Here is a 21,368-nt window from a genome sequence, read left to right as displayed (position 1 = left end):
TTACTTAGGGCCACAGAAACGTTACTCAGGGACACAGAATTGTTACTGAGGGCCACAGAACCGTTACTTAGGGCCACAGAATGTTACTCAGGGACAGACACAGAATTGTTACTGAGGGCCACAGAATTGTTACTGAGGGCCACAGAACCGTTACTTAGGGCCACAGAATTGTTACTCAGGGACAGACACAGAATTGTTACTGAGGGCCACAGAATTGTTACTGAGGGCCACAGAATTGTTACTGAGGGCCACAGAACCGTTACTTAGGGCCACAGAAACGTTACTCAGGGACACAGAATTGTTACTGAGGGCCACAGAACTGTTACTTAGGGCCACAGAATTGTTACTCAGGGACAGACACAGAATTGTTACTGAGGGACACAGAATTGTTACTGAGGGCCACAGAACCGTTACTTAGGGCCACAGAATTGTTACTCAGGGACACAGAATTGTTACTGAGGGCCACAGAACCGTTACTTAGGGCCACAGAATTGTTACTCAGGGACAGACACAGAATTGTTACTGAGGGCCACAGAATTGTTACTGAGGGCCACAGAACCGTTACTTAGGGCCACAGAACTGTTACTCAGGGACACAGAATTGTTACTTAGGGCCACAGAACCGTTACTTAGGGCCACAGAATTGTTACTCAGGGACAGACACAGAATTGTTACTGAGGGACACAGAATTGTTACTCAGGGCCACAGAATTGTTACTCAGGGACAGACACAGAATTGTTACTCAGGGACAGACACAGAATTGTTACTGAGGGACACAGAATTGATACTGAGGGCCACAGAACCGTTACTTAGGGCCACAGAATTGTTACTCAGGGACACAGAATTGTTACTGAGGGCCACAGAACCGTTACTTAGGGCCACAGAATTGTTACTCAGGGACAGACACAGAATTGTTACTGAGGGACACAGAATTGTTACTCAGGGCCACAGAATTGTTACTCAGGGACAGACACAGAATTGTTACTCAGGGACACAGAATTGTTACTCAGGGCCACAGAATTGTTACTCAGGGACAGACACAGAATTGTTACTCAGGGACACAGAATTGTTACTCAGGGCCACAGAATTGTTACTCAGGGACAGACACAGAATTGTTACTCAGGGACACAGAATTGTTACTCAGGGACACAGAATCGTTGAATTAAAGAGTATGTCAGACAACATGCAGAGGAGTGGCAGAGGAGGCAATGTTTTAGGAGCGAGCAGACGTGGCAGCAGAGGAAGGGGTCGAGGCAGCACTATTCGCAGCCAGAGGCCAGTGCTCCCGGTGTCATCCAGCGGTCGTGTCTCCACCGACAACCCTGCCGTCATCGATTGGTTTTCTCGGTCGTCTTCCTCTTCCCAGGTCACCTCTGACACCTACAGCCAACGGTCGGTGGGTACGTCAGACACAACCGTTAGTTGGCATGGCCCGGGACCAAGCCCACTGAAATCACGTGTCCTCTACCTGCCCCTGTCCTTTGGTGTTCCCTCACCAAACGAAGTATCGCATGCTGTGGGCTCAGCCCCACTGTACAGTGAGGAAGAGCTAACAGAGGGCGGTCAGGAACGGGGGGAGACATCCGCCTTTTCAGCAGCCAGGCGAAGAAGTACTGGCGAGGAGAGTGGCTCGGTAGCCGGTCTAGAGACAGGTCTGTCTCCTGACCCAGACGCAGCCGAGGGGGCTAGTAGTGAGGCGGAGACCCTACTTGATGATGAGGAGGTTGATCGCACTTGGCAGCCTCGTCGTCATCAGGCAATTTCTTCCGCATCATCAGGAGAAGAGGGTGGCAGCTTGGCAGCGAGCGAAACAGTCGGTGGGTTGCCCAGGAGGCAGCAGGGTCGCAGCAGTGTCAGTGGAGCCAAACGGCCACGGAGTAGAGCACCAGCTCCACTGCAGCCTACCACCACGGCCAGTAGTGGTGCCGGTGTGCACGGAGGAAGCAGCAGTCAGCCAGTGAGGAGTATCGGGGGCAAAGTTTCCTACTCGGCGGTGTGGCAATTTTTCGTCAAGCCGCCCGAGGAAGTAAACGTAGCCGTATGTCGACTGTGGCCAGAAAGTCAAGCGTGGCCAGGGGGCCCATGTTGGGACTACAGCGTTGCGGCAGCATATGCAGCGTCGCCATTTGGTGGCCTGGGAAAACCGTGATAAAGATACGGCGGTTCTGCCCGCCCCAGCCCCCGCTCCATCACCCGCTCCGTTACTTGCTCCGTCACCCGACGTCAATCGCCCTCCATCAGCCAGTCAAGGCTCCAACACCTCTGCTGAGGGGAGTTGTTGCTCGTTGGCATCTTCCGCTCGTTCAGATGCTCCTTCTCCTGCTACTCCTCTTCACGGATTCCGTCAGCAGTCTTTCTTGGAATCCGTTTCCAAGAGACAACAGTTTGCGAGCACGCACCCGACGGTGCAAAAGCTGAACGTCCTCCTGTCCAAGTTGCTGGTGCTGCAGTCCCTCCCTTTCCAAGTGGTGGACTCAGCACCTTTCCGAGAAATGATGGCTTGTGCCGCGCCGCGGTGGAGAGTGCCAAGCCGTCATTTCTTCGCCAAAAAGGCAGTGCCAGCCCTGCATTCACATGTAGAAGAGATGGTGGGCCAGTCTTTGAGCATGTCGGTCTCTGCCAAAGTGCACGGCAGCGCCGACGTGTGGAGCTGTAACTACGGTCAGGGACAGTACATGTCATTTACGGCCCACTGGGTGAACGTGGTGCCGTCACAGCCGCACCAGCAACTTGGACAGGTCACGCCGCTTTTGCCTCCACGTTTGCACGTCCTTGGTCCACAAAAGATGTCCGCCTCTACCACCTCTTCTTCCGCCGTATCCTCAGCCGCCACCCCCGTGCCAAGTCCCATTACCCGACCGGCATATCACATGTGCAGGGCGCAACGGTGTCACGCTGTGCTGCACCTGGTATGCCTTGGCGAACGTAGTCACACAGGGGAGGAACTTCTCAGTGTAATGAACAGAGAAATCGACAGATGGCTGTCTCCGCGCAAACTGAAAATCGGAACCATGTTAACCGACAACGGAAAGAACATGGTGTCTGCTCTGCGTCAAGGAAGGTTGTGCCATGCGCCATGCATGGCTCACGTGTTCAATCTGGTTGTCAAGCGGTTCCTAAAATCCACCATCCCACTGCAAGACATCCTTAAAATGTCACGTAAACTTTGCATGCATTTCAGCCATTCCTACACCGCAAAGCACACCCTCCTTGAGCTGCAGCGGCAGAACGGAATTGCACAGCATCGCCTGATCTGCGACGTTGCAACAAGGTGGAATTCAACCCTATACATGTTAAACCGCCCTTTACGAACAGCGAAAGGCCATCACCGATTTCCTGATGTTACAAGCGGATAAAGGTACTCCCCTGTGTAACTTTGATGTCAGCCATTGGCAGCTCATGCGTGACACCTGCCGCTTGCTCAGGCCCTTTGAGGAGGCCACGCTATTCGTGAGTTGGCAGGACTATGGGATGAACGACGTCATTCCTCTGTTGCACGTCCTGGAACAAATGCTGTTAACAATGGCTGGTCAGGGTGCGGTAGACGTGGCGCACAGATCTCAATGCCACATGACCCCTGTGGGGGCAGGACAGGAAGAAGAGGAGGAAGTAGAGGAGGACATTTGTGCTCAGGAATTATTGAGTGAAATGGGTGGTTTTTCCACTCAGCGGACAGGAGTGGAGGAGCAGGAGCATGTGGTAGAGGAGGAGGAGGAGGAGACAGAGGACCCAGACGCACCGTGGCAGTATGCTGTGGAGATGGAGGCAGGGAGTCCCTCGCATTCCTTGGCACAAATGGCCCATAGCATGCTCGGTTGCTTGCGTAGCGACAGCCGAATAATAACCATCAGACAGAGGGATGACTTTTGGCTGTCCACCTTGTTGGACCCTCGCTACCGTTCAAAAATGGTGGCCTTTTTCACACCTGCTGAGAGGGAGGCCAAAATAACGTACTATAAAAACCACCTATGTAGTCAGTTGGTCTCTGCCTTTGTGCGTCAACGTCCATCCTCAGACACTGTGGGCCCTGTGCGCTCGCGTTCCGCTGCCATGGCAGCAGGGGAGGGGTGGGGTGGTAGGAGCAGTGGCAGCTCCACCAGCAGCGGCTGCCTCAGTCTGCAGTCGATGATGAGTAGCTTTCTTCACCAGCGCAGTGAGGAAACTACTAACCAGCCGCAGCAGCAGCAGCATCAGGTGGACCTGGAGCAGGACCTCAAACAACAGGCTTGGGCCTACTTGGACAGCACCCTGCCAACCGAGGTAGACAATCCCCTTGACTACTGGGCAACGAAACTTGACCTTTGGCCCCAACTAGCTGAATTTGCCCTTGAAAGGCTGTCATGCCCGGCCAGTAGCGTGGCATCGGAGCGCGTGTTTAGTGCGGCAGGAGGTATTGTAACTCCGCGGAGGACACGACTGTCCACCCAAAGTGTGGAGAGACTCACGTTTGTGAAAATGAATCAGGCGTGGATTAGTCTGGATTTCAAACCACCAGTTCCTGACACAACTGACTAAATCCGCCATGAATCATGCCCCTGCCATGTGCCACTTTCAGGTCTCCTCACACTGCTGGTATGTTGAATTTTTTGACATAGGGTGCTGGCAGATTACGGGCCTCCCATAGCTGCTGCCAGGCCCCTAATCTGCCATGGGCCCCTATATACCGCCTCCTCATGCTGCTGCCAGGTCCAGAGTCTCTCATGGGTCCCTGTACGGCCTCCCATTGCTGCTGTCTCCATCGCCACACTCTGCCATGTGCCACTTTCAGGTCTCCTCACACACTGCTGGTGTGTTGAATTTTTTGACATAGGGTGCTGGCAGATTACGGGCCTCCTATAGCTGCTGCCAGGCCCCTAATCTGCCATGGGCCCCTATATACCGCCTCCTCATGCTGCTGCCAGGTCCAGAGTCTCTCATGGGTCCCTGTACGGCCTCCCATTGCTGCTGTCTCCATCGCCACACTCTGCCATGTGCCACTTTCAGGTCTCCTCACACTCCTGCTGGTTTCCATTTTGTCATAGGTTGCTGGCAGATTACAGGCCTCCCATAGGTGCTGCCAGGCCCCAAATCTGCCATGGGCCCCCGTACCGCCTCGTCACGCTGCTGCTGGGTCCACAGTGTGACATGGGTCCCTGTACCGCCTCCCATTGCTCCCACTCTGCCATGTGCCACTTTGAGGTCTCCTCACACTCCTGCTGGTTTCCATTTTGTCATAGGTTGCTGTATGGCCTCCCATTGCTGCTGCCTCCACCGCCACCCTGTTACTCCAAACACTGGTTTTGGCCCCGTGACTGGCCAAATGAGTGAAGTGTGCGGTGATTCTAAGATCGACGGCACTCATCTGCATGTCATACTGACTGACAGTATTATTTCTCTTCCCCAGCAGACTCCAAGGGCATTTAAATTAAAGGTTCAGTGTTCTGCACTAATATTAAGTCTCTCTGAAGCCTAGAAACACCCTTTTTTAAGTTAAATTCACAGCGAATATATTCGACTCGAATCGAATATTTTCCACGAATTCGCCGAATCAGTCGAATCTAATTTTTGAATACTTCGCTCATCTCTAGTTATGACAGAATATACAGTTTCCTGGTAAAACTCTGTCTGATAAGATACTGTAAGCGCAGTCGACATGGTCAACTGGTCGAAAGAGACAAAAGAACATTGTACAAGAATAAGAAAGCAACATGCTGCGAAAGTGTCCGCAAAAACTGAGCAGAGGGATCTCCATTAGCAAAACATTCACAGGCGAGCCACAATTGCCAAACTATTCGTAACTGATATTAATGCTCAGAAGAGGAAAGAGTTGTGCAGCACCCATAAATCGTGGACTGTCGATCAATGGAAGACTAATATGGTCTGATGAAACGAGTTTTACATTGTTCCCAACCACTGGACATGTTTACATGTGGCGAACACCATTCCAAGCTTACAACCAGGACTGTCCTGTGCCAATGGTAAAGCATGGTGGCAACACAATCAGGGTTTGGGCAGCCATATCTTGGTATTCTGCAGGCCCCATCATCACCTATAAAGGCCAGTGACTATGTACAAATGTTGGCTGACCATGTGCATCCCATGGTGCAGACATTGTTTTCTGAAGACAATGCCATTTACCAAGACGATAATGCTCTTATTCACACAGTTGGTGTTGTCAAATCATAGTTTGACGAGTATGCAGACAAAGTCTCGCACCTTCCTTGGGCTCCGCAGTAGCCAGACCTCAGTATTATAGAGTCACTATGGTCATTTTTGGAGAACAAAGTTTTGGCTTGTTTTCCACCTCTGACATCTCTGTACGGACTGGAAAGATTTTTAAATGAAGAGTGGTATCAGATTCCATTATCCACCATATATATTTGTCAATTCCCGGGAGAATTCAGCCTGTCTTGGGTGCCAAAGATGGTCCAACACCATATAGCAATTTTGTTGTTCTATCTGGTGTTTCCATAATTTTGTCCAACCCTTGTATGTCGGGATCATTTTCTCTGCTTATTCATCAAAGTGTAAATCCAACTCCATCCAGGACTTCTCCATAAGGAGTCTTTTCGCTGTATGAGGATCTTGCTGAAAATCAGAGTAATAGGCATGGAAATCTTGTTCAAGCTGCTGCAGACAGGCTTGCTTATTGCATTTAAGCTGAGTCCCTACAGATGCCCCATATAACTAGTTTATGTGCCTCCCAGAGTGTAAGAGGAGATACGAGGAGTGGAGTTAAATTAGAGTTAATCTTTCAGGGCTATCTGGATGACCTGACAAAATGCTGTATTGGAGAAGTGGGATGCATTCATGGCTGCATTTTTTTTTTGGTTGCAGCAGATCCTAATGGGTTTGTGCTGCAGGCAGAGTAGGCCAAACACAGCCTTTTCTTGCATCTTGTGTTTGAGTGCATACTTTTGGCCACCTCTGTGCTTAACTGCAAAAGGCAGCATATGGCAACAATACCCATCTGAGTTCCAACTGAGCAGCTTTGATGTGGAGGTGCCTAGTCTACTTCACTAGCTGACCACCCTAAAGACCTGTGTTGACAGCTTTGGGCTTGTGTCAGTGGGATCAGTTTAAGACGCATCTGAGATAATTCAGAATTCATTGACAGGTGCATTTGGTCTACAGATGGGCTGCTTCCTGCATTTATTCTGCTTCAAGTGTATTTTGTGTTTGCCATAGATTTGGGAATGCATGGGCATGCTAAAACATATGCAAACAAAAGCCTGTGTAGGTCCTAACTCTGTACAAGATAAATTGTCAAGTGCCCTCAGTGCAAAGTTTATAACAGAACACAGAGTTCTCTGTTGAAAAAAGTGTAAAAATATCTGGTTTATTGGGTTTGTCGGTTTACATTGGCACAAAGAAGGAAGGAAACCAGCCTTTCTTACATATGTGGTTTGGCAGTAGGAGGCAGGGTGTGAGCATACAGCTGGTAATAAACCTACCAGGGTATCACCCAGAGCGTCATCTCATTTTGTCTTGTTTAATGGAAATGACAAAATGTAAAAGAAACATGCTTTTTAGTGCGCCCTTACACCATCAACTGTCTCCTTCAAGCAGGCCCGGACTGGGACAAAAAGTGGGCTAGGGCATTTTAGACTGAGCATGCAATTTTTCCAATTATTTGGGAGGGGGCAGGCGTTTGCAGGGGCGGTTGGTGAAGGGATATTCATGGAGTCGGTCCTTCACACTGTAATGTAAAGGGGCACTGTGATATAAAGGGGAAGGTACTGTAATGATTAGTAGGGTACATATTATATTATTAGGGTACATGGAAAGTGGATGCATAGGGTGGGGGGAAGACTGTATAGTAATGAGTGCAGCATTATTCCTGGGGATGATTGGTGCTCCCTCATACAATCAGGGTGCAATGTTAAATAGAGTAGATCAGTATGGGGCTGGAGAAGGGTAAATAGTTGGGGTGCAGTGTTATATAATGTGGAACAGTTTGGGGTGGGGGCAGGGTAAATAGGCAGGGGTGCAGTGTTATACAGACTGGGTCAGCATGGGGTGGGGGCAGAGTAAATAGTGTGGGGTGAAGTGATATATAGAGTAGAGCAGTATGGGGTGGGAGCAGATTAAATAGTGTGGGGTGAAGTGATATATAGAGTAGAGCAGTATGGAGTAGGAGCAGGGTGAATTGTGAGTGGTGCAGTATGAGGTGGGGACAGAGTGAATAGTGGGTGGTGCAGTGTTATATAGAGTGGGTCAAGGTGGGGGCAGGTGAATAGTAAGTGGTGCATGAGTTTATGGGGTAGGTCAGGGTGATTAGTGAAGGGTAGGGTCAAGGTGAACAGTGAGGGGTTCAGGGCTCTACAGAGTATGGGGTGAGGGGTGCAGGGTAGATAGGAGGTGCAGGAAGAGGAGAGGACTCCTGCACAGGATCAGGGGAAGAGTAAAGGGCAGAGGACAGTGTTGGAGGGGACCCTGGACAGCCTGAAACTGTCAAAGGGACCATGGATCAAAGTCCTGTGTACTGATCAGAGCTGGGGGAGCCGGTCAGGGAGGGGGCAGCTGGTACTCACGAATTGGGCAGCAGCGGAGCCTGGTCTCTTCCTGAAAGACATCTGCTTGGCTGAAGGGTGAGCCAGCCCTGAGTGGGAGGGACCAAGAGCCAGCACTGAGAGGGAGGGACCAGGACACACAGGAAGGACTCGGGGACACAGACACAGCCAGCGCTCCACCCTGTTTTGGCTCCCACTGCTGCCGAGTCTCCTGTGAGAAGAGAGAGAGGGGAGAAGAGCTGCTGCAGGCGGGCACACTGCTGGATCAAGATCAGGCTCAGGTAAGTGTTTAAGAGGGGGCTGGGGGGAGCAACTTTTGAAAGTTTTTTTTTTACCTTAAAGTGTTTGTCAACCTCAGAAATGAAATATGAATAAAACATATCTGTCTATAGTGTCTACTTGTCTCAATGTGGAGCACTAAGTGTCATTTCTGTAAGCTGCCCGGTTCCTACGCTATCAAAATCTGACAAGTTTTCTCGATACCAAGAGAAAAAAAAGTGACAGGAGAGGGATCTATATGAACAGGAGCCAGGTGCTGTGTAGTTTTGTGATAAAAGTAATACACCTTATATGGAGGTGTGCCTTTAATAATTCATATGGTAAAAAATAAATAACCAGCCTGTGGCTTTAAGAAGCCAGGTTCCAAGATGGACGGCCCATCCACTCAGAGGGAAGCAGTGGAGAGTAGAATGCCTGTCAGTGCAGGGACCACGTGTATCCGACGTCCCAGCGTCCCGGATGACGTCACCACGATGTGGAGAGACGAAGGGGAGGAACTCTTGCTGGAGCCGCAGCTTTAGAAGGAAGAGGCCGGTTGCCAGGACAACATGTTTCGTGCGCATGCGCTTTATCAAGTGAGCCAGGGGAGGGATCACAGCCCGTGGTTGATAGCCTCAGTTCTGTTCCTGTGAGCTGTGTGGAGGGGGGGTGTCTCTTCCACTCCAATGAGCTCTCAGAGATCTCCACACTGAGCTCTGCAGTTTATAATTTCAGTTCCCCACCCCCTGCTTTCTGACATCTAAGACCGGTTTTATAAATTCTGCACTTTGAACAGATGTAGAGAAGAGAAGACTGCTGATAAACAAGTACAACCTATGTAGGAGGATTATTTTAATCTATGAATCATTTGAGGCCAATCAATTCACTGTGTATATGAAAAGGTAAATTTTGAAGTACTTTTGAACAACATTTGTGTTGTACTGAGAATTTTCGCATCATCTACTGTATGGACAGCTTACTACTAGAATCCCTAGCACTTAACCCTACCCTAAGTGAACCATTACTACTTAGGAGGAGATTTAGTAAAACTGGTGCACACAGCATCTGTCATGCAACCTCATAGGACAGTCAGAGGAGAATGAAAACTCCTTCTACAAGATTAACCAGTACTTGGCTGGACATTGATAGAAGTCAAAAGACTGCTCTGTATTGCTGATTAGAAAAGGTATTTAGTAGTTTATATTTACTAAAATAATTGCATTTCCATTTTCTGTGTACTGTGGGAGACCAGATATAGTGAATGCAGGGTCCTGGGAGACCAGATATAGTGAATGCAGGGTCCTGGGAGACCAGTTATAGTGAATGCAGGGTCCGGGGAGACCAGATATAGTGAATGCAGGGTCCGGGGAGACCGGATATAGTGAATGCAGGGTCCGGGGAGACCAGATATAGTGAATGCAGGGTCCGGGGAGACCAGATATAGTGAATGCAGGGTCCTGGGAGACCAGATATAGTGAATGCAGGGTCCGGGGAGACCAGATATAGTGAATGCAGGGTCCGGGGAGACCAGATATAGTGGATGCAGGGTCCTGGGAGACCAGATATAGTGAATGCAGGGTCCGGGGAGACCAGATATAGTGAATGCAGGGTCCTGGGTTTAGTGACACTTTAATGGAACAGTGAAGTGCCCTGGGTTTGGAAACCCAAAAATACATTAAAGGTAAACCAAGGACTCAAGCAGGTCTCTTGAAGTACTTGTTATATAGACCCAAGACCACTGTTGATTACACCATTTTATTTCCTTGAGGGTTTCAATAGGCTCCTTTTTGCCTTTAAGTAGTTAAATATTTAATATTATATTAACTTGAAATTTGCTGATTCTTTATGGCTTACTTTACCGTTTAGCACCACTTATTCTGAACTTGTCAATTTCCCGCATAAGCAGTTGTGCACTTTGTCATTTCATCCTTTACTGACATCTCCATTTACATTGCAATCCATTCTAATTGTGACAGCTATCATTATCGCTGCCACCAGTAATCCATATCCAGAGCGGTAAAATCTTTACCCATTGTTATAGCTAGCACTAGGCAGGCCAGGCAGAACTATATATAGACTTACTTCTCTAGGCACACATGAGCAGTGATGTCCATTTATACAAGCTCCACCCTTTCGTCGTCTGATTAGTATTAATTTTTTTCTTGAGGATGAAGTAAATATATATATTTTTTTTAATCTAAGTATGTAAGAATGTGATGCTGGTACTAAAGTAGCATGGTGTCTGCACCATGGGTAAAGTGGTGGAGACCACCATTCAGCTAGAGCAGGGGTCTTGAATTAAAATTTACGGAGGTCCGGTCAGCAAAATTTCCTTCCAGCAGAGGTCCAAATTTCGTTAGCAATATAATACATCACAGCCCCCGGTACATTATCATCTTCAGTGTAGCTTTCACACTGTAGTCCCCTCTACATCACAGTCCCCTCTTTTTTAAAGAAGTCCCACAGTGTCCTCAGTTCCCCTTCACATCACTGCCACCCTTTACATTGCAGTGCCCCTTTAAATATCACAGTGCCCCTTTAAATATCACAGTGCCCCTTTAAATATCACAGTGCCCCTTAACACAACACAGTACCCCTTAACATAACACAGTGCCCCTTAACATAACACAGTGCCCCTTAACATAACACAGTGCCCCTTAACATAAAACAGCACCCCTTAACACAACACAGCGTCCCTAACACAACACAGCATCCCTAACACAACACAGCGCCCCTTAACACAACACAGTGCCCCTTAACATAACACAGCACCCCTAACAAAACACAGTGCCCCTTAACACAACACAGTGCCCCTTAACACAACACAGCACCCCTTAACATAACACAGTGCCCCTAACACAACACAGCACCCCTTAACACAACACAGTGCCCCTTAACACAACACAGCGCCCCTTAACACAACACAGCACCCCTTAACACAACACTGCACCCCCTTAACACAACACAGCGCCCCCTAACACAACACAGCACCCCTTTTAATGCAAGCCTTCACCTGCACAGTCCTTTGGTACCTTAGGCAGTGCAGAGGTATTAATCCTTCTGGGGTGTCCTCTCCTGGGCCTGCAGTCCGCCACCAATGTCATCTTCATAGCGGGTGGGAAGAGCTGCAGATCGGGACTGAGGGGTGGGAGCTGCCTAAGTTATTATGTAAACAAGAAGGCGATTGTCTGGCTTGCTGATATGAAAAAGACTCCCGATTTCTGTCTCGAGCTGCAGAGAGCGGAAAACTTTACATATTAACAAGCTGGGTAATCACGCCCCGCTCATTGTGAGGATGACATCGGTGGCTGGGTGAGAGGCCTGGAAGAGGACACCCAGCCATGGCAGTGACATGGCTGTGGTCCGGACAGGACTGTCCCTCGGTCTGGTTCTGGACCACGGTCCGCCATTTAGAGCTTTTGTTTTATCCCCTGTTAAAGCCAGAGCTCTTGGCAGGAAAAAGCTGCTTAAAAATATGGTATAAGCTGCGTATTGCATACAGGGGCATATCTACTGCGAGGCAAAAACAAGGCGTTTTCCTAGGGCAGCAATTTTTAGGGGGGCGGCAGCACCCAACCCCATCCCCCCAGAAGAAGGGACCTTTTGAGCAGCAGTGGACAGAGCCATGCAGGGCCACCATCAGAGGGGTACCATCGGTACTCTTGCAGTGGCCCGGACAACAGGAGGTTCGATGTGGTGGGGCATGGGGGAGGGCAGTTGCAGAGCGATGCTTGTGTACCTCTCCCTCCAGCAGCTGATGAGCCAGGACCAGGGGACAGCCTGGAGCAGGGAGAGGAGAAGTGGCAGAGATGAAAGAGCCTGGAGGAGGAGAGCTGTGTTGTGTTCTGTGGGCTCTCCCTCCTGTCGACCATCCAGCACATTATACACTGACAGATCGTATGGGACTGCACACACCTCCCCCCCTTCCTGCTGCCCGGAGATCAGCAGCTCTTGGAGGAGTTCTGTGCGTGTGTGTAGTCCCATACGATCTGAGAGAGAAGGGGGATTGAAGAGAGAGAGAGGGGGGATTGAAGAGAGAGAGGGGGGGGATTGAAGAGTGGGAGGCGGGGGATCGAAGAGAGAGAGGGGGGGGGGATCGAAGAGAGAGAGGGGGGGATTGAGAGAGGGGGGGATTGAAGAGAGAGAGAGAGAGGGGGGATTGAAGAGAGAGAGGGGGATTGAAGAGAGCGAGAGGGGGGGAAGAGAGAGAGGGGGGAAGAGAAAGAAAGGGAGAGAGAAGAGAGAGACACAGAGAGAATCGTACATACATACATACACTTATTGATTCTCTTGCTCTCTTATTGGGGGGGTGCAAAATGTTTGTGTTGCCTAGGGCAGCACAAAATCTAAATACACCACTGATTGCATATGCGTATAGGCACATCTAGTGTCTTATTCTGTTGGCCAGAATAATAATTAATACATGTTTCATTTCTCCTGAATGCACCTTTTGGGGTTTTTTTCCCTGCCTGTAAATGACTGTGTGTACATGGACACATAGGCTTACATGGAGGTGTTTTTACAAGCTGGAAAAAACACTCAACGCCTGTAACAGCGACATATTTTTAGGCTCTGCGTGCATGAAGCCCTGTTAGTAGTCCCTACAATAGTCAGCATGTTAAATGATTTAGGGTTGCCCTTGTAACTTGTAGGCCCATAATAGGGGGAAGGCAGCTGTGCACAGTTATGTGCCACTATTAGCATAAAATAAACATGTGCACAAACATATTGTCCAAAAAGCAAGTACTGTGTGTTTGTGCTGATAGTGGTGCATAGCTGCTTTCAGGTCTATGGGCGGCTGTACGCAGCACCAGGACATCCCAGGTACCAAACATACACCATGTATTTACATTGCATGGGAAAATGTGTCCATGTGCATAAAGTCTTAACAAATACGCAAAGGATACATATATTATGCTTATGTTTTATTCACTTTAGATACACACTATCTCCCAGAAGTGAGTACACCCCTCACATTTTTGTAAATATTTTATTCTGTCTTTTCATGTGACAACACTGAAGAAATTACACTTTGCTACAATGTAAAATAGTGAGTGTACAGCTTGTATAACATGTGAATTTGTTGTCCCCTCAAAATAATTCAACACACAGCCATTAATGTCTAAACCGCTGGCAACAAAAGGGAGTACACCCCTAAGTGAAAATGTCCAAATTGGGCCCAATTAGCTATTTTCCCTCCCCGGTGTCATGTGACTCGTTAGTGTTACAAGGTCTCAGGTGTGAATGGGGAACAGGTGTGTTAAATTTGGTGTTATCGCTCTCACTCTTTCATACTGGTTACTGGAAGTTGAACATGGCACCTCATGGCAAAGAACTCTCTGAGGATCTGAAAAAAAGAATTGTTGCTCTACAGAAAGATGGCCTAAACCCTGAAACTGAGCTGCAGCATGGTGGCCAAGACCTGTGAGATACTGTATATATAACACTGACAATTTGTTCAGCATTTTTACATATACATTCACATCAGTCCCTGCCCTATAGGACATACAAATACTAAGGGGGCAATTAACCTATCCGGATATCTTTGGCATGTGGGAGGAACCATACAGGTGCAGGAAGAACATGCAAACACTATGCAGGTAGTAAAGTGCTTGGGATTCAAACCAATGACCTTAGTGCTGCCACGTGCAGGGGCGGACTGACCATTTGGAAACCCGGGCACTGCCCGAGGGCCCGGGGTCAGTAGGGGGCCCCATGAGATGCCCCTGGTACCTTTTTCATAGGCTTTTTTGAGTTTGGGCAAGGACACAGGGGCCCCATGATCCCCTATTGAGTTGTCAGTCCGCCGCTGGCCACGTGGTATCTTATTATGAGCCTACAGGTTACATGAGCAACATCAAGCTATGGGCAAATGTGCTCTTGCATGTCGCCAACTGATATGTTATTATGTTTGTTTTTACATTTATGTTTGCATGTTTTGTTCCAGGTTTTTTATTATGTCCTCCTGGTTTTCCTCGGAATGTGTGTTATTTAACTAGCTTTGGAGTCTTGATGAAGGGGACCAACACTCTCAAAACATGCTCGTCACCAATTTTCTTTTAAATAAAACTAACCTTTTGAAACTATCTAATGGATTTGTCCTTTCTTTGATCTACAGCTTTTTCCTCTTTGACTTCACAGCATTATCTCACTCTCTTTTTGCACCAAGTAGTAACCGTGCAGACATCAAACCTCCTAATGTAACACAGTACACTTGCTCTATGATGAATCTTAGTTTATTATAATCCTTTGCAGTTAGGTTTTGAAGGGTCAGATTTTGTCTCATACTTCCTGCTGTGCAACTTTGCTCTTATGTTGCAGCATGGATGAGGTTGCAGTTGCCAGAGAGAAAGCTCAGTGCTGAAATCTATAATAGAATGGTCTACAATTTTAGTGGCTATGCTCACTCCTCTACTATATATTTGGAGAGAGCCATGGTTGCCTCCCAGGCTGGACTTCAACCATGTCTGCCTTTGCTAAACTCCATTGCTTGGGATAACAGGAATAACAGTTTATGAGAGAAAAGTGAGGTTGTTTATGCATTTTGTTAAAGGCTAAGGTAGGCCATAGGCAGCCAATTTCTTTCCTGGAATCCCTCCTGCTGAGCCATTGTGTTCTCCCAGCAGTAAGGCGGGTGGGGGAAGTCGTCCCTGCTGGAAGAATACAATGAATATTGCTAGCGGTTATAAAAGCCAGTAGGGATAATCGCATGTAAAATCCGTCAGGCTGGTTGTACCCAGGTTGATCAACTTAGGTACATTCGGCCTGCCCATACATGCTTGGAATCTTGGCCGGATCCTGCTGAACCGGCCGAGATGTGAACTGTCTATGGCTGGCCTAACACCATCTTTTGCAGCAGTGAACTCTGATCTTTAGTTCTTTCCATAGATTTTCTATTGGATTCAATTCAGGTGATTGGCTGGACTTTCTAGCAGCTTTACATACCTTTGTTATACCCATACATTTTATGTTTGGCTAGGGCAGAACAAGGTGAAAACCTATCAAGCTTTTTTTTTTATCTTTTTCCTTCTGTCTATAGGACTACAAACATTAAACTTATTCTTCCTGGAGAAGAGACGCTTGAGAGGAGATATGATAACGATATACATATATCCTAATAGTGATTCTAGCATAGGGAATAGACTACTCCGTCCCAGGGAGTTTAAGAAGACATGGGGCCACTCATTGAAATAGGAAGAGATGTGGTTTACCTTAAACGGCGTAGAAGGTTTTTCACTGTCAGGGCTGTAAGGATGTGTGGTGTCAGCGGGAAGTATTGACAGTTAAAAAAAAAAACAACTCTTGGATGGGCATCTTGTTGAACACAGTATACAGGGGTATGGGAAATTATTTTAGACATGAACACACACACCTACAAAGGTTGAACTGGATGGACTGGTATCTTTATTCAACCTTACCAACTATATGTTCTATTGATGATGTTTTTCTGCACTGAATGTTCTGGAGAGTGGCAATCTCTCTAAATTAAGGAGAATGTTTTTTCAGGCAGTTGAGACTGAAAGTTGGGATTTCTCTCTGAGCTAAATTATTTTGAAGCTTTTTTTTTTGCTTTTGTGCATGTAGCCGTGCTTTACAAAGTATTTTTTAGGTTTGTTTTTTTTTGAGGAGAGCATAGGAGAAGAGTTTTTCAGACGCAAAAGCATGCAAATATACTGTTTTCTTTTTTTTTTTGGTGTGTTACACATTTTTTAGCCCTATAAACATTAATGGAAGCCCCTGTACACCTACACAGCTCCAAAAAAATCTTGTTTACCTATCGAGCTCTACACTCAGAGACTGAGCGTAGAGATGAAAAAAGGCACAATATTAAAGAATAGGAATTTTAGATGTGATCATCATCGCAGCAAAAAAATTAGCCCTGGTTCAAATCTAAGCGTTTTGGAGCATTTTTTCTAGAACTTCAGAAACAGACACCAGGATTTCCTTTGTATTCCCTATGGTACCTGATCACACTTGAGTATGGTGCGGTTTAAAGCTTGTTGCTCAAAGCTTGAAAAGGTACGTGAGCTTCCTTAGGGCTCGTTCACACTTGGCTGTTTTGCCAACGCTTGCCAAACGCCCCTATAGCGTTTGGCGAGCGTTGGTCCGGCGTTTGCGGAGCGTTTTTTAACGCTCGGCAAACGCTCCGCAAACGCCGCATGTGCGGTTTAGCGGCGGTTGCTAGGCGTTTGCCGAGCGTTAATAACGCCCCACAAACGCCTATAATGCAGTTTGAGTGGTGTTACTGCTCCGCAAACGCCCCGCGTCACAACCGCACCGCAAACGCCGGCCGGGCGTTTGCGGAGCGGCACCATAGACAAGAATAGGAGGCTTCAAAGCCTCCTGACTCAACCAGAGGCGTCCGTTTTGCCGCGACGCGACGCAAACGCTCCCGTTAGAACAGCACCATGTGCTGTAATGTGCAGAATTGGCAGAGGCGTTTGGGAAGCGGTAAAAGCGCTTCCCAAACGCCTCTCTGCCGCCTGCACACAAGGCTAGTGTGAACGTAGCCTTAGGGCAGAGTTGAGCATTTTTGGCTCCTTATTATTAATAACATGAATGGGAGCACCTGACAAATGCCTGCTTTTTACGTGATTTCTTGGCTGTCCATCACTCAATCCTAAAAACTTATGAAAAACACATATACAAACATGTCAGCCAGCTGCTAGTTTTTACTTGGTAGGATTTTATGCTGATTGTAGTTCGAGAGTTTATTACATCTATTGATGCATTTATAAACGTGCATAAAAAAACTTGAAGAAGCTCAGGTGTAAGGCCTGGTTGCAATCTGCTGTGAGAAAAAAAGTCCCTGACCCTATCCAAAAACTCAGTGACTGAAAATGCATAGATGTGGATGTGTCCCACAGGAAACCATGTTAAATGGACTATAGTGAGGTTCTGTAACCCCTGGTTCACACTTATGCGGCTGTGTGGGCCGCGTTTTGCACGGGCACGAGAGCCCATTCATTTGAATGGACTCCCGTGCCCGTGACACGCAGGGAAGAAGTCCCTGCACTTCTTTGGAAAATGCAGCCCGCACAGGAACCTCGGTTCCCAGTACGGTTGCGTTTCCCAGTGTGGGCGGCACGCCATTAGAACTAATGGCACCCGCCCGCTGGTCCGCAATTCTCTGTGCGGGTGGTGCGGCTGCACGGATTTTCATGTGGATCCGCAGCGGCACCACCTGCACAGATGTGAATCTAGAGTAAAAGGAAAAAATCACTGAAGAACTCATAGGTGTGAACCAGGCCTAAAGCTAGCCTCAAGTGTGAATGGTGGCTCAAGCCTAGTACACACCATGAAAAAATTGGACAACCGATCGTCCAATTTTCCACCAAAGTGCATATCATGATGTAGTCAGAATGGTATTGACTTGTAAGAAAATTCTTGGCCAACAAAGGCAAATGTAGCTACGTAATAGCATAGTAGAAGAGGAAGTGTAGGATCATTCTATGCTACCTAATCATGCATTTTTTTTTCTATTTGATTATTTCCGTGCAATAACTGTACACATTAAATGAAAATTGGACATTTTGTTCACATATGATAACAATTTTCTAGGTTGCACCCTCAGTTTTTGTCATCCAAATAGTCAAAATCAGCCATCAAAAGCACTATACTAATAATCAGATAATGGGCTTGTGCAGAAATGTTTGTACGATTTTCTTATTGTGTGTACGGGCCATTAAACTTGTTTGGCTCTGATTTACCACATTCCTAAGTATTTTTTTAGTTCTTTCATAGGTGACGTTTAGAAGCATGTGTGTTTTCTTGCAAAGGGTTCTTCTAAATTGATTTTGATTTTTATTCACCTAACCACTTTAGTTACAAAAAGCTCTCAGTGGCCTTTTTAAAATGTGAGAGAACATGAAAAGGAATTTTAAATATACAACACTTGTGGAAACAGCCAGTGATCTGGTGCTGCAAATACTGATGGTCTTTTAGTTATGGAAAATGGCTTGTGATTTATAGTCTGTTGCCAATGCCATGTGGTATATGGCCAATGGCAAATCTGTAGTTGTCTATGCTCAGAACACAGCTTTTCATTCATTCCTACCGCAAATATAATAATGATACCATATTCTATGTAAGTAAACAGCAGGCAGATTCATGTTTGTTTTATTTAGAATAATTCTGAATTAAAAAATACTGTGCAAAAGTAATTACGGAATAACACAGTGTGTCTTTTGTCTGTTGTAGATTGACAGAACTGAAACAAGTGTCAACAACCTGAACCCCGTATTTTCAAAGAAGTTCACCATAAACTACCACTTTGAAGAGGTGCAGAAGTTAAGGTTTGCCATTTTTGATCAGGACAAGTCAAGCACACAGCTGTACGAACATGACTTTTTGGGGGAGTATTCTTGTACGGTTGGATCGGTAAGTTCTATAGGAGCATAGCTTGTTATAACCAGTATCTGAATTTAAAATGCTAAAGGCAATTAAGAAATGGGTCCCGTTCCTGTGAATTAAGCCAGCCATAAATAGATCGAACCTCGGCTGGTTCAGCAGGGACTGGCTGAGATTCAATCCACCTATGGGCAGGCTGTTTTTTCACCATCGGTGAGCACACAAAAACCACACATGTGAAAGGGAGAAGGAAGAGCACAGCAGCAAGGAGATGCCATCGGAGATCATATATACTTTGGGATGAGAAGAATTTATATCTATTCAATGCTGGTTGATTCTTACCGTCTGGTAAGGTGCAGGATATATGAGATGGCGGTTTATGCATTCACATACGCTGGGGATTTGTGGAGACGTGAAGGAAGTACAATAGTGTATACCGTATATTGCTTTAAGGATATTACACTATATTCACATTTTTTGGAGGTGCATCTCCTACACTGAGGTAAACGGATTGAGAAGTGAAGTCATGTAGCGATTTAAAAGTGGAATTGATTAAAGGTTTTTTCAAGTTTACATAGGGTAAGAGTAAGGATGACAGTTATTTAGAAGTGGTCACAAGGTGGAATTTTGCACGATTTATCACGAGTTTGGAAGTGCGTATTGAGAAACATATCACATGTTGGGTATAATGCACTATGTGCGAATATAATTTTTCTTTTGAGGTTTATTTGAATAAGAAGAATTCTTACATTTTAGAGGAAGAATATTCAAAAAAAAAATTATCATATCCACAGTTTTTAGGACATTTGTACATTTAGATGCTAAAAGACTTGGACTGCATAAGAAATGGGTCCCGTTCCTGTGAATTAGGCCAGCCATAGATGGATTGAATCTCGGCTGCTTCAGCAGGGACCTGCTGAGATTCAATCTACCTATGGGCAGGCTGTTTTTTTCCCAAGTCAACTCATCCATCAACTTGGGTACAACCAGCATGTCAGGTTTTCAGCATACGATTACTGCCAATGGCTATAACCGCCAGCAATAATCATTGTTTTCTCCTGGCAGGGATAGCTCCCTGCACTCCCATGCTGGTTCCAGGAAAGTAAATGCATCATCTGTGGCCTGCCTTTGGGAGCATAGTCCTTCTGCCTTCCAGACTAGCACGATTTCGAACAAGAAGCTGTCGAAAAGAGTCACAGGATCATAGTTTTAGACTTAAAATCCCCAAAGGGCTCATGTCGATGGGTGTTCTCGTCAAACACAGCATTGCTATTCAAACACAGAGTTTGAAAGGAAAAGGCTGTGTTTGACCTGCTTTGCATGTAGTTCAAAGGCACCCAATTAAGACATGCTGAATCCAAAGAAACACATCTTATTGCAGAGCAGGTCATTCGCAGCCTCTGAACATCCATATATACTGTTCATTTAAAAACAAGGGGACTTTGCTGACCTGCACTCGGCATGAGCTCTAAAAAAAGAAAGAAATTGCAATCATTTTATAGCATCTTTAGTTTGTGAAACAGAGCATAATAGGAATATTTAGTAACGTTGCCAGATTCAAGATTCATCAGCAGCAGATTGGTTTGGTATTTAACATGTAACCTTTCCTTTCTGGTTTTTGAGTTTCCTATTTCTATATCCTTGAGGGTATATTTAGAATTGTAAATATGTTATGTTACATTTAATCAGGATTTAGTGATTTATGTAATACCATATTACTGCTTAATCAATAGGTTAAGGACATCTGCATCATTGTAGGGAGCCAAGCCTTTGACTGCCAATATTGGCTCCAGATTTCTGTTCCCTATGGAAAAAATGCTTTTTTTGTGGACTTTAGGACCTTATTTCGGACAGAATGTAGAAGGGCTCTGCTCTGTCATATTTATTGCTGTCTGAAAAGCATTGGGGAGATTTCCTCTTAATTCACAAGGACAAAATAATTAGGGTCATATGGGTCACTTGGATAGGAAGACACCAACAGCAATATAAACTGGATATATAATGGGGCTAAAAATTTGTGAATATCTGAAAACACACCAACAACTGCATGAAAAAAAAAAGTATATGGACATCCCTCCATATTATTCATGTTTTTCCAGTGAAAATAGCATAAACAGTTATTTTAGATAATTGTGGGCTTCTAACTTTGTGGCAGCATTGTGGACAAAACCTTTTCTGTCCAAAGGAGGACTATGCCCCTGTACAAAGGTAATTACTGAAAGACATAGTTTGACTAGTTTGGTATGGTGGCACTTAAGTGTCCTGCACA

General features: G+C 46.4%; 1 protein-coding gene across 3 annotated transcripts in view; it reads left to right on the top strand.

Annotated features, from left to right (window-relative positions):
- CPNE2 (copine 2) overlaps positions 1–21,368 on the top strand; it is a 263,539-nt gene that overhangs the window by 127,270 nt on the left and 114,901 nt on the right. For all 3 annotated transcript variants that reach the window (XM_089689791.1, XM_089689792.1, XM_089689790.1), the window contains exon 3: positions 18,950–19,129. In XM_089689791.1, coding sequence (XP_089545917.1) covers positions 18,950–19,129 — 180 coding nt within the window. The remainder of the gene's footprint in view (positions 1–18,949; positions 19,130–21,368) is intronic.

This window comes from Staurois parvus, unplaced genomic scaffold (genome assembly GCF_062004578.1).
Source record: "Staurois parvus isolate SC_StPar_1 unplaced genomic scaffold, SC_StPar_1.0 ptg000498l, whole genome shotgun sequence".
In the NCBI taxonomy this organism is placed as follows: Eukaryota; Metazoa; Chordata; class Amphibia; order Anura; family Ranidae; genus Staurois; species Staurois parvus.
The sequence above is the reverse complement of the archived record's forward strand: the minus strand, read 5'-3'. Positions and strand labels throughout refer to the sequence as shown.